The sequence below is a fragment of the Nicotiana tomentosiformis genome, chromosome 5, assembly GCF_000390325.3.
Source record: "Nicotiana tomentosiformis chromosome 5, ASM39032v3, whole genome shotgun sequence".
NCBI lineage: Eukaryota > Viridiplantae > Streptophyta > Magnoliopsida > Solanales > Solanaceae > Nicotiana > Nicotiana tomentosiformis.
Window position 1 is genome coordinate 113,088,173 of NC_090816.1, and position 14,351 is coordinate 113,102,523.

The 14,351-nt window shown below is 36.7% G+C and overlaps 1 protein-coding gene across 1 annotated transcript; it reads left to right on the plus strand.

Annotated features, from left to right (window-relative positions):
* The first annotated feature begins 100 nt into the window (after positions 1-100).
* LOC104118874 (uncharacterized) lies at positions 101-6,254 on the plus strand. Its single transcript, XM_009630254.4, has 4 exons — positions 101-3,657; positions 4,222-5,037; positions 5,133-5,196; positions 5,560-6,254. Exons 2-4 carry the CDS (start codon positions 4,317-4,319, stop codon positions 6,089-6,091), a joined length of 1,317 nt encoding a protein of 438 aa, XP_009628549.1. The 5' UTR covers positions 101-3,657; positions 4,222-4,316; the 3' UTR covers positions 6,092-6,254.
* The last annotated feature ends 8,097 nt before the right edge of the window (positions 6,255-14,351 follow it).

Sequence of the window (14,351 nt, forward strand, 5' to 3'; positions counted from 1 at the left end):
GTTTTCAGCCCAAGAATGAAAAATATGTACCTTGTTTTAATGAGGCAAGAGCAAGATATGTGATATTGTTAAAATATCAAATAATCTATAGGAGCTAATTAAGGCCAATACTGTTCCTGCAACAGCATGGGGAACATGCAGATGCTGTAAATAAAGTTGGGAGATTAAGGATAGAAACCAAACTTTTCAAAAATTGATGATAAGTCAATTGCTCTTCCACTGTTATCAAAGAAGCTGTTGATCTGGTACACACCTGTAGTTAGTTCTACGTTCTTCTTGTTCGTAGTTGTCTTTCAATGTACAAACTCTTACAGTAAGTCAGGAATTAAGATATAAGAAGTGATATGCTTCCCTCAGGTTCCTAAAAGCAGTGCACTCCAGGCCTTTTACTTATGAAATATATCCACACTACCCAAGTATTAGCTCTGTATAAAGGGTTGTGCTTCTAGACTGTGGATACAGCTTCCCGAATCAGAGAACGTGCACGTTCAATCTGTTGTTAGTAGATTTCCTTTGGATCATGCATGCTCGAACTAGCACTTATTTTATATGAATTTGTGGGTGTTCATACCATGCATTTTGTCCGAGTATGTGGCTTTTAGTGATTAGACAAATATACATGGTGGCGATATGTGAAATTCTGCCAGAGGCATCAAAGTCTTTTACAATGAAGCAGCTGATGATGAATGTAAGATATTCAAGCGAACTGTGTGACAATGACAGGTACTCATTCAAGGAATTTGTTAAGAGTAAAATGTGGACTAGACACATTTAAGGTTTTACTCAAGCAGATTATTGCGTCAGATTATGCTTGTTATCTTTTACCTTTTTATCAACATTTTATGTCTTGTATCTAATCATCTTGGATAAGGACTATTGTAATCAGCTTTTATGCATGTAATGAATTTGCTTATTAGCTGCACAGTTGCTGGAACTTGCAATATTTCTAGCTATCTTACAGTTGATTTTGCTGCCTGACAATAGTAAAGTTTACTGAGATTTGCTACCTGTGACCATAATCTAACACTGAGATTAAACTTCTTGATCATACTTAAACTTGCTGAAAATAAAGTTGAATCATTAATTCACTTGATTCATTCTAATTTCTTCAATCTGGGGAAGCATGTGCTAAAAGTAACTAGTTATTGAAGCGTATGCATTTTTCATTGTACTCACAAACGACTTAATTTCTTACAAAAATACATAGGAATCTTAACATTATTGTTGAGAGAGAATCAGATATAATGAGTCAATCACCATTTTTACATCCAAAATGAATTAATTTACTGGATTTATAGTGCAAATTATTTATTGTGATTATAGTTTGACTCCAACAGAGATTGAACAAGAGCTTGCTGAATAACTCTATATATTATGTGAATGTAACAATTGTCGATTTCGTTGCGTGGTACTTTGGTACTATTTGCTTTGAAAGTGATTCTAATAATATCAAGATTATGAACGCCATTTAGCACTAAGATGCCATAGAGTATAATACCATTTTCCTTGCACTTACTGTGACAAGGGCATGCAACCAAGTGGAGGAATTGATAGACTCATACTGCTTGTTCTAGTCCTGTCTTCAATTAATCAGTGGCATTTTTATCAGCCAAATGTGGTAAACATGGGATCGAATAGGAAAAGAGACAGTGGTCTGCTTAGTTTATCAAGAAGGAAGCGGTGCCCGCAAGAAATAGGTTAACTTAGCAGCTTTTCATCCAAAAGGCTAGGAAAAAATTGTACTCAATAGGAAAGTTATCTGACTATTTTCTTATTTGGTTTGACCATCAAAAACTAAAGGAAAATCAAAGAGACAGTTATTGCTTAAGCGGTCCGTTACCGACTTCGTAGTTCAAGAACCGTCTTACTAAGAATAGTAGATTTGCTTCGCCTGGGAAAATCCTGCTTTACTAAATATTAGAGATGTCACTGGTGGTATCTTCCCATCCAGCAAGATTTTGTTTGTTGTCCTTTTTCCTTTTTATCTTATTTGATTCAATAGGGATGGTGGTAGTATTTTGACTTTGGGTCTTCTCCTAGTTAGCCTCGAGTCTTACCATGCCAATGATGAAATTAGTCGGCTTCATATTACTAGTTTCTTAGGGATAGAGGAGCTTCAGAATGTTGTTGTGACCATCCTGTGGGATATTCATAGAGGATACAAGGATGGTTGTTTTTAGTTGATTGGATGTCCTACTCATCCATACAGTTGGACATTATTAGTATAAGATCTTGCTCCCTGTGACAAAATCTATGCACTGTTTCTGTCTAAACACTTTTAGGCAATTTTAGCAGGACATCATCCAAAACTTTCAATTGACATCTTGTTGGTTGCTATTTTTGGTTCAACTGTGAATTCCAGCTGCTTGGGTGTTGGTTCTTACAACCAGTTTATTCAGTTGAACATGTAGAATTTTTGTTATTTGCTGAAAACTTTTTTCGGGAATTTAATTTTGAATGTATGATCTCGTACATTAATGTCTAAATTGTTATATCAGAGAAGCTCAATGTGATCCTTGTTTTCATCAAGTTATTGAGCTGTGCGTTAAAGTTGAAAGAATCTGAGAATCGGTTTAAATGAGAAAACTGTTAACATTTTGGAAGCCTGATATATATTTCCTTAGATCATGTATGGCATCAATTTCTCCTTGAAATTTTCTTTTCACTTTTTTGTTTCTGCAGCATCATTTTACCTATTGCCTTTTCCTGAACTTGTTTGAAAATGCTTCTAAAGAAAATATTCAATTGAAAATTGTGACTGCTATTGCAGTGTTCTAGAATTCTATATGAAGGAAACAATGCTATCGTATTGTCATGCTAACTTGCATCCTTCAGTACTTCTCTTGGAATTTATCAAAGAAGAGTGACTTGCAGTATATTTGATTGACAGATAGTGGACAGATATGAAAGCCAAAGAAGTGAAATTGTTTCTGGTTGTCATGTATGGATAATCAAGCTTAGGAAATTATTCATGTCTGGATAAGCGAGAAACAAGAGAGGAAGTATAGATTACTTATTAAGAAAAAAATAAAGGAAGAAGATGATGTATTAGTCGATATTAAAAAGAACAAGTTCGTTATTAGTTTACTTATGGTTCCTTTTGGATTTTGACAAGAAAATACACACAATATAAGAGCTGTCAAGCCTTTCATTTATGTATGTCCAATTATAGGAGAAAAGATATATTTACACAAGTACTTGATTCCCCTATATCCAAATCCTTTTGCTGCATTTAATGTATCGATATATGACACCAAAAACTAGTTCACATTTAATTTCTTTCATTCTATTTTGATGCAAAAATTAATTCTTTGTAGATTACAATCTGGAGTGCATAAGATATTCATGGGGATGTGTTCAGGAATGGTTGAAAAGACAATGCAGCCCTGGCATTGTGTGTTAAAGCGTCATTCCCTATGCTGAAGTACCCAATCTTTTTCTCTGCATTCCTTGTTTATCAGGGTGAAGCAAAGCTTATTTGGTTGAAAGACCAAAACACCCCTAACGATGTGTGTGAAGGCGGAGAGGCCTATGATGTGCTCAGTTTTCCTTCCTTTCCAATTAATTTATTGAATAGCTGCGCGAGACATACCCTATTTGCCTTCGTCCTTCCTCTGGCAGTAGATCAGCACATTACTGGTGGTACTTCATGTCAGGGTACGCAAAATCTTATTTGATTGGTTATGTCAACTCATTTACCTCTACATCCTTCCATAAGTGACTGATAATCTTTTGCTTTTGTGAGGGCTTTTCACTTATGCCTTCCTATTCTGCAGGCCCATATGAATTTTGTCGAATAACTTTGAGTTGTTAAGTGTTTCCATGAGTTTTCAATTATCGTTGGCCTTCTTCCCGGCATATCTAAAAAATGATTCATTGCTATAATTAACTCGGTTAGGTACATTTTCCCTTTCGAAAATTTTCTAAATGTATCTGTTGATTTACTTCCAATGCTAGTTGCGGAAATTTGTGGAAAATTAGCAGTTAATTCACATGTTATGGGTGGGGCTCTGGTAATGACATTTGAGTCGAATGGCGTATATCTGCTGACTATTTTTGCTTATTTGAAGTATTACTTGTGTGCATGTATGGAAATGAAGTATGTTCTCAATTATTGTGATCTTGTTGAGGGATATTTTGTTATGGAAACTTTCATCGTGGAGATTGTCATTAAATTGCTCTTTGAACTCCCTTCATGCTGCTAGTCCACACTCTTTGCAGGTTTATATTAAGTCCAGGACACACGAGGTAGTTGCTGCAACATTAGCTGTTTCAGATTAGTGTGTAACTGCTAAAGCTGACCCACAGGTGAAAAGATGAATCACGGTGAGAATATGGAGTCCAATATTGATTATCACATACAAGATGAGGCGGAAAGGCTGCTTAAAGAGATTGACCTGATGACGAAGAATGTTGAGAACTCTAAATTATATGCTGAATTGTGCTTCGATCTCGAACAGAATGAAACAATTCAACAACATCTGTTTCGCCATTTAGGCTCCCATTCACGCATTCAGCTGGTAATCTATTCTTTGGGAAGCATGGAATACAGTTTTCATTCACAGTTTCAGCTTGCCATAGTTCTCCTACTAAAACGAGATTTTTCCAATCTGATTGGCAATATAGAAGTATATGATCCTGCAATGTCTCCCGCTGATATCATAGTTTTCAAGGAACTCGGTTTTGAGGTTCTAACCATTGATGAAAACTGTAAGAGGCAAGTCCAGAAACCAACAATGTTCTACATGCCTTATCCTAATTATAATCTTATCGGCAACCTGCTAGGAGCAAACTGGTCTTCGTCTTGTATCAACCAGATTTTTCTACTGACAAACTCATTTCGCAGTACGTTGAACGTTATTCGACAGTGTGATTTTAGTGGAGAAACTGTGCAACGTCTAGAGAGAATTCTCGGGTTCACAACAGAAATTGACATACAAACTAGCTATGACATGATGTATATTAGTTTGTTCTCAGTATTTGCTTGGCATTTCTTTGATGTGGATCCCAACGTTGACATGGAAACTTCACTGCCTGGTACTGGATTTCCTTCTACTTTGATTTAAATTGGATAATCTATTGGTTGGTCTCATGACACGTGCACTGAACAGATTTATCTTTTGTTGGTTCAGTGACTGAAATTACAGAATATAAAAGAGATGTCAAACTGGGACGTTCTTGGTTGGATATGCAAAGGTACTTATATGTGAGACTATATACCTTTCTATATTTTTTCGAGTACAGTTCTCTTATTAGTTCTGTTAATTCTGGGAAACTGTGGTGCTGCTAATTAGCATATCAGTCATCAGCCCTTTACTTCCTCTATGTGTGTGATTGTTTGAATTCTTTCCCCTCGTGAATTGTGATAAGATGTGCTTTACACATGAATGATTTATGTGCTAGATGATGATCTAGAATTTGTTGTTTGGAATGTGCAAAGTACTTTGAAATTATTTGCTTACACGAAACTATGGAGTGATAAAGGTGAGTTGAAGGAACCAAAGGAGGGTAAAGCATACTTCATCCTTAAACATTTAACTTTTAACTTTCGTCTTGCAGGTGTCTTGAAGAAAATCTTTTGGAATATATGCAAAGTGATATGACTAGTGAGGAATTTGCGCAAATTCTTGGTGAACATCGTGGGCCTCGTCATTTAAGATGCAACTCAGTTCCTCCTCCTCCTGGTTGGATTAAGCTAAACATCTATGGAATTGGTACAAAGGGTGATCAGCCAGGACGATATAGTGGCGCCTTTCAAGATGAAACTGGAATGTGTTTAGGTAAGTATAGTGGTACCATTCATGTTGACGACAATGTGATTGCTGGACTGGAGGCCTTGAGGCAGGGGTTGATCAGATGCACGGAAGGAAAGCCGAATGCAAAAAAGTTGATTGTGGAGTCCGATAATTTTATACTTGTCCAATTTGTTAATCGTCGCCCTGAGCCAAAAGAAATAACCATGTGCAGGTTGAAAGAAATTTTTGGTTTGATGGAGCGTATAACTTGTGCAATTTACCATGTGTATGAAGAAGCCAATGAAGCTGCTAGAGACTTGGCTCTGATGAGAGATGAACGTGATAATCGTGCATAGATAGCTTTGTTCAAACAGGTTTCAAATTCAATTTGCATTTTATGGAAAAGTGATGTTTTTTTTGGTCAAAGTCTGGAGAGACTTGAAGAATGGATGTTTAAGTTGTCAGGCTAATTTAAATTTTAACTTTTGTTTAATTTTGCTTTGGATGTTTAGGATGATATACCCTGCCTGTTCTAACTTTATTTTTAACATAATGGTTTCTGTGTTCTGAGTGTTAGAACTATATATAATTGGAAATTTGGCATGATCCTAAATCTTGGAAAGATCAGAAGAAAGTATATATTAGCTATATTATCTTCTTTTGGTGGATTATAATTTCTACCATGTCCGAAAATTAGAGAAATTCTTTTAATAGTTTCAGTATCCATATTGTAAGTTAGAGGGGGAGCCTAGGATCCGTGTTAAGGTTGTCTCCGTGTGACTTATTGGTCATGAGTTCGAGTCATGGAAGCAACCACTAATGCTTGCATTAGGTTAGGCTGTCTACATCACACCCTTTGGGGTGCGACCATTTCCTGGATCCTGCGTGAACGCAGGATGCCTCGTGCACCGAGCTGCTTTTTTACTATCCATATTGTGATTTAACTTATCGAATATAGCTTGTCTAGGTTACTTTATTATTGGTTAATGTTGTGTGATTTTACTTTATCTGACGTAGTGTCTAACAGGATAACATTGTGAACCATAATTGGAAGTACAGGGTGGGTGAATTGTGCCCTGATTAAAATTTAGTCGACTAAGTGCGGATTTTAGTCAGCTAGTTCTGAATAGTCTGCACAGTAAGTTAACAAGATATTCCATAAACAACATAAAATTGAAGTGCAGTAAAGTAAAATAATATTAAGCAAGTGACCCTTTCGCGACTCAAACAGCCGGTACACTTTCCGGCTCAAACGGGCGGGGGCTTTCTATTTGCTTGCAATGCCGGTTGTTCGCCTTAAGTTAGAAGTAGAAGTAGAGGGCGCCGTTTGCCCCACACTTCAGAAAAAGTAAAAAAGTATGGATGAAGTAAAAAAATCTCCCTTGGCCTTTGGAGAGGAGAGGGCAGAGAAAAAAACGTCCTTCGCACAAGTTTTTTTGCTTCTTGCATCCTTACTAGTAAAAAAGGTTGTATTGTTTTGTGCACGAATACGATGCTTACATCCGGTCCCCTTAAAGTGCAAGAATGTTATCTTTTGGAGCTCTTGAAATTGAATTATGTACAACCTTGTGTGGTTTTGTTACACTCACCACTAATGTTTACAGCTGTTGGTTTTCACTCGATCACCAACAAACGAACCCTTTGATTTTCTAGATCACCTAAGAAACTATGGTTCTTTTTGTACGCGTAAGACTTTGAATGACAGAGAATTACTGGTATTTGAAGAATAAGAGGGGGAAATTGAGAGTGAAGCTGTCTGTCTTCTTCTTTTGAAGAGCTAGTATTTATAGCATGTCTTGTGTTAGGCTTTTGTATAAGTCGGAAGATTTTGATGATTGTTCCTCTATCTTCCTATTGCCTTGTCTATCTTCTCCTTAATTAATTCTGAGCTTTGTGTGTTGGTTCTTTGATTGAAGGCAATAACTTAAATTTGAGAGTCTGTGATTGTGAACTTTTCTTGAATCTCCAATTTTATTTTGTTCTCATAATTAAAATACTTGGGAGGCTAACTTTAATGTTCAACCATCTGAAAAATGTAAAGAGCATTAGCTCCATAATTTTCTTCTTCTTTTTGGACTTATAGAAGCAAAAATAAAAGTTTTTTGGTTTCTTTTCTTTGAAGTACTGAATCATTTAACACCATAGACGAATGGAGCAAAACGATTACTAAAGTTTTAACAATGAGTCTTTGAATTTCTTATTAATTATAATTATACATCAATTCCAAACTTATTAGCCATGTGAAGGAAAAATACATTGGGTTTGAACGAACACATCTTCAATCAAAGGTTTTGAAATTAGAAAATACCATTGTTTCATACACAAGAAAATGTTCCCCTTGGCTTCCAGTCTATCATTACCAGTTTGTTCTGACTTCCCTCTCTTCCTTTGTCGCAGCAAAACACAAATATTGGTTCGTTTCAGTTAGTTTCCAAGATACAATGCAACACATTCTAGCACTGCTTTCTTTGTTTTCTTTTGCTCTTTTTGGTGTACTGCACTAAGTGCCATAGTGAAAAATGGACTACTTTTTAAAGAGGCCACAATAAAGGGTGGTTTTAGTTCAAGGTTGAGGAAGATGCTGCAGAAACTTAAGATAGTTGGATTCTTGGAGAGCTTTGGCAGGGGTGGGTGGGATGTTTGGGCAAAGTGATGGATGAGAATGACATCAAAGTTATTGTTGGGTAACACCAACATCCAGCCTACGGCAAGGCTGCGCGAGGCGGCTGGGGGTGGCTCGAATTGGAGTCATAGTCTGAGCATGTCGCTCGCTTGGTGGGATTGGTTAAAAAATAAAGTTGTATCCTTGTTATCAGCTATAACTTTTGGCACAGTAAGCACTTCATCCTAACAGTTCTAATTTTTTGGAACTATGAAAGCCCTCAATTTTCATCACCAATTGGTACTTTATGAATGTTTGATAAATGCCTAAAGTGATGGATGTTTTCTTTTAAAAAAATATTATATAAAAGAGATGATATTCACAAGTTGAATGGTAAATGACACCTCACACTTCTTTGGACATATGACATCTAGAGAACCTTTTTGGCTGAAAAAAACAAAGAAGAGTTGTGCAAGCAGCAAATGGTTGACATGGCTGCTTGCCGGCACTTACATTCAAATTTAAGGGTAATTTGGACTTTAACCAAGGTTTTACGTGCTTCGATTGCTTGTACGGTACACTAAGCCCCGGACATTGCACTATATTGTTGGTAAGGCTTGTTATTTTTTTTGTTCCATTTTATGTAGCACTTTTTTTTTTGCCCATACAAAAATAACGTCTTGTCTTATTTTACTACTATTTAAATTACGCTCCGAATTTTATCCGTAATTGCATGATTTGTTTGGATCACTTAATATAAAGACACATTCATATATTAGGAAAGAGAAAATGAAAAGATATGTGAAACTATCAAAATAAGGGGAATGCTAGAGATGAAGGAGTCGTCAACTGAATTGGACCTATCTAACATAGATGTCTCTTAAATTATAGCTTCAAGTCATTTTGCTGCCACTGAAAGTCTAATTGCATAATCTAAACGAAAAAAATCACATCTTCAAACTTCATCACTTCAATAGAGGGATTGAAGTCAAGAGGATTCAAAAAGAATTTTTAATGGATCCACGATTACATTAGAGTTTTAAATTTGATACCTAGAAATTTTTTGATACTTTGTACGAAGTAGCTTATGTATCAATAGTCTTTAATTAATTCTCAAATTTCAATTCCGGTCAAATAATTTTAGAAAAAATGGAGCTTGAGAAATAAATTTGGATTTATATAACAACTGTCTGATACAAATTGTTTTTTACACTATTAATATAATTTAAGCTATCATAATATATCACTTATTATTTATTCTAAGTTATTGATTAATTTTATTAACTACAATTATTTGATTACATTTTGAGTGATATGATGTAGAAGTAATTTTTACACGGATTGCTAACATCTTATTTTTTTGGAAGACTTCCAGCGAAATCGCAGTCCCTATCCTTCGGGTTGTTAGGAATAAACCTCCTACGGAAATAATATTCACGATAATAAAAGTAGAATAATAACGTAGCACCGAGATACGGTAATCAACAAGAATAAAAAGAACAACAAGAACACAAAGATTTTTACATGAAAAACCCTTTTGAATAAGGAAAAAAATCACGACCCCGAGAGGAGCAACTAATATCACTATAACAAATTTTTTTACACTTTGTAGGTCTGAGTAAAATACTTCAAAAATCACTACAACACTCAAAAGAAATAACCTTATTTTGATATTCCTACCTCACTACAATATCGCTCACTCTCTATTTTTCTCACAGACTGTTTTCTTATACCCTGTCTGTGAATCCTCTCTCTTTCTTTCTCTTTGTTGGGGTATAGAAATGAGAGCCGGAGCTCTCCTTTTATAGTATTGAGTGCCTACTATTTTTGACAATTTGCAGATTTGCAAATCAAGTGAATTCTAATGAATCTGACATTTTCTCTTTCATTTATGGGGATGGACCCCTTTCCTTCTTTTTCTTTCTTTCATTTATGGGGATGGACCCCACAAATCTTTTCCTTCAGACCCGTTCACCTGAAAAAGGTAATACCGGACTTCTAGCTTGAGCGTATGCCGACAAGTTCTTTGCACAATTCGAACTTGTCTCTTGGTACCACATTGGTCAACATATCTGCGAGATTCTCACTTGTAGAAATCTTCAAGACTTTTAGAGATTCATTCTCAACCATTTAGCGAATCCAGTGATATCTCACGTCGATGTGTTTGGTCCTTGCATGGTACATGGAGTTCTTGCTAAGGTTTATTGCACTTTAACTGTTACAATAGACGACATATTCCTTCTGAAGCAATCCAAACTCTTGAAGGAACCGTTTCAACCATATCATCTCCTTGCCAGCTTCAGTAGCGGCAATATACTCTGCTTCAGTTGTAGAGAGTGCGACATACTTCTGCAACCTCGACTGCTATGATATAGCTCCCCCTGAAAATATAAACAAATATCCAGTAATGGATTTTCTGTTATCAATGTCACCTGCCATATCAACATTTGTATAGCCTTCAAGATTGGATCAGATCCTCCAAAGCACAAACAATCTCCCGCGGTACCTCTCAAGTACCTGAGTATCAATTTGACTGCTTCCCAATGTTCACTTCCCGAATTTTCAAGAAACCTGCTGACAACACCAACTGCGTGAGCAATATCAGGTCTAGTGCATACCATTGAATACATCAAACTTCCGACAGTATAGGAATAAGGAACTTTGGTCATGCTTTCCTTTTCCTCCATTGTTGTAGGACACATCTTCTTGCTTAACTTCAGATGACTAGCAAGAGGTGTGCTGACTGGCTTAGCATTCTTCATGTTGAAGCGTTCCAGTACACGTTCAATATACTTCTTTTGAGACAGCCACAACTTTCTGCTTGTTCACTCTCGAACTATATTCATACCTAGAATTTGTTGTGCTGGGCCCAAATCCTTCATATCAAATAACTTGGACATATCTCCCTTCAACTTTGCGATCAACTCCTTGTCTTTTCCTACAATTAACATGTCATCCACATACAACAACACAATAATAAAATTATTGTCAGAAAATCTTTTAAAGTATACACATGGATCAGAATATGTCTTTATGTAAGTTTGACTTTTCATTAATGAGTCAAACTTCTTGTACCACTGGCTTGGTGCTTGCTTCAACCCATAAAGACTTTTATTCAATTAGTACACCATGTGTTTCTTTCTAGCTACTTCAAATCCTTCTGGCTGCTCCATATAAATCTCTTCTTCCAAATCTCCATGAAGAAATGTTGTTTTCACATCCAACTACTCCACTTCAAGATCTAGGCTAGCTGCTAAGCTCAAAATTATTCGAATATAAGTCATTTTGACAACATGTGAGAAAATTTCGTCAAAATCAATACCTTTCTTCTATTCGAAGCCCTTAACCACCAATTGAGCTTTATATCTGACTATCTATCCATTTCAATCTTTCTTGAGTTTAAAGACCCACTTACGTTTGAGTGGTCTTTTACCCTTTGGAAGTTCAATCAGCTTGTACGTGCCATTTTTATGTAGAGATTCCATCTCTTCTTTCTTGACTTTCATCCACTGGTTCTTTTCTGGAAGGGACAACACCTCCTTAAGACTTTCTGGTTCCCCCTCATCACTTATGAGGACATACTCTGTGGAAGGGTACCTTCATGACTCTACCCTTGGCCTTTCTGATCTCCTCCGAGGTTGAGGTTGTTCTTCTTCCTGAGTGGGGTACTCCACTTTCTCGACATCATTATCAAGTTGCCCCCCTGCTCAATAACCTCACTAGGTTGCTCCCCCTGCTCGACAACCTCGCCGGTCGTACTTTCTGCACTTGTAGGATAGTTAGAAGAAGAAAGAATGGTAACAAGGTTAGAGATTATACCATTCTCTGTCTTCTCTGACTGATCATATACAACTCCAACTTCACTTTCTCGGAAGATTATATCTCTGCTTCTAAAGACTTTCTTCTTTACAAGATCCCATAATTTGTATCCGAACTCTTCATCTCCATATTCGATGAATATGCAGGGAACAGATTTATCATCCAGCTTTGTTATCTGCTCCTTTGGTACATGTGAAAAAGCTCTGCAACCTAACACCTTTAGATGTGAGTAGGACACTTCCTTGTTGGTCCAAACTCTCTCTGGGATGTCAAACTCCAATGGAACTGATGGACTCCTATTGATTAGGTAACATGCTGTCTGAACTGCTTTACCCCAGAATGATTTAGGCAGTCTAGCCATTATGAGCATGCTTCTCACATTCTCAACAATGGTACAGTTCATCCCCTCGGCTACACCATTGTGTTGTGGGGTTCTAGGAACTGTCTTTTCATGTCTGATCCCATGGCTCGAACAACACTCTTTAAATTCTCTTGAAGTGTACTCACCTCCATTGTCACTTCGGAGACGCTTTAGCTTTTGACCTGTCTCCCTTTCCACCAGAGCATGAACTTTCTGAAAAACTTAAAATACCTGATCTTTGGTTTTCAAAATATAAACCCATAATTTTTGTGAAGCATCAACAATAAAAGTAACAAAATATTTGTTACCGCCCATCAATTCAATTTTTATTGGACCACAAGTATCAGAATATACCAAATCAAGTATATTTAATTTTCTTTCAGACGATGTCTGAAATGAGACTCTATGCTGCTTACCAAATAAACAATGGTCACAAGGTTTTACCGTTGTACCTTTGGCATTATAAATGAGTGATTTCCTGGAAAGAATCTGCAATCCCTTCTCGCTCATATGACCCATTTTTTTGTGCCACAAATCTGCAGAAATCTCATCCTGTGCCGCGTTCAATTCGCCTTGGCATATTTCTGCATTTGTCCTATACAACGTGCCATGAGCAACTCCCTTTGCAATCACCAATGGTCCCTTGTTGAGTCTCCACTTTTGATTTGCAAAATAGTTCTTGTATCCATCTCGGTCTAAAGCAATTTCCGAGATTAAGTTCATCCGCAAATCAGGTACATGTCACATGTCCTTTAGAACCAATGTATATCCGACATTTATCTTGATACAAATGTCACCAATCCCCTCAATCTTTGAGTAACTTGTGTTACACATTCTGATAGTGCCGAAATCACCTGCTACATATCTACAAAAAAGATCTCTTACCGGTGTAGCATGGTAAGATACTGCTGTATCAACTACCTATTCCAACTTTGGACATGACAAGTGCATGCATTCCTCTTCCTCACTTATAAAAAGGACACCATTATCATAGTTTTGTACCATGATGGTTGTGTTGTCGTCATTTTTAATCTCTTTTGAAGTGACCTGGTTGATCACAATTGTAGTAATTTCTGATTCTTGATTTAGATCGGTTCTTAGACTTCCCACGAGGTCCGGATCTACCATAGTAGCTCGAACTCCTCTGATAACTCATGCCTCTACCTTCTGTGATGAGAGCCTGTCCTTGATTTTCAGGCTTCTTTCTCATTTTCTCGTTGAGTAGAAGAGCTGATGTGATATCTTTCAACTCAATGGTAGTCTTACCGTGCATGATGGTTGTTGCCAAATTATCGTACGAAGATGGCAATGAGTTCAATAGCAAGATGGCCTTATCTTCTTCCTCGATTTTCACTCTGAGGTTGGTGAACTATGTGATTAGTCTGTTAAACATATTTAAATGTGACAAAAAATTCATATCTTCACCCATGTGTAGGGCGTATAACTTCTTCTTCATGTACATTATTTTGTTAGTGTTTTGGACATGTATAAACTTTCCAACCTTGTCCAAATGCCACATGTGGTGTCTTCATCAATTATGTTATTTACCACATCATCTGATAAGTGCAACCTGATTGCACTAGCAGCCCTTTTATCCAAGTCAGCCAAATCATCAGCTTTCATGATATCTGGCTTTTTGGCATCAACATCTAGTATCTTATATAATCCTTGTTGGATGACCATATCCCTCATCCTTCTTTGCTATGTTGAGAAACCGTTATCTCTATTGAATTTTGCTACCTCATACTTTACTCCGAACAATTATTTTCACCGAGTATAGTGTTACCGACAATGAATAGTACTTCTGTGAGCGAGCAGAACCTGTGCTCTGATA

Bases quoted from the DNA above. Each gene is read 5' to 3' on its own strand.
- LOC104118874 (XM_009630254.4), top strand. From the start codon at position 4,317: ATGAATCACGGTGAGAATATGGAGTCCAATATTGATTATCACATACAA. The intron at 5,038-5,132 runs GTACTGGATTTC...TTGTTGGTTCAG, and splicing joins CATGGAAACTTCACTGCCTG to TGACTGAAATTACAGAATAT. The intron at 5,197-5,559 runs GTACTTATATGT...TTCGTCTTGCAG, and splicing joins TCTTGGTTGGATATGCAAAG to GTGTCTTGAAGAAAATCTTT.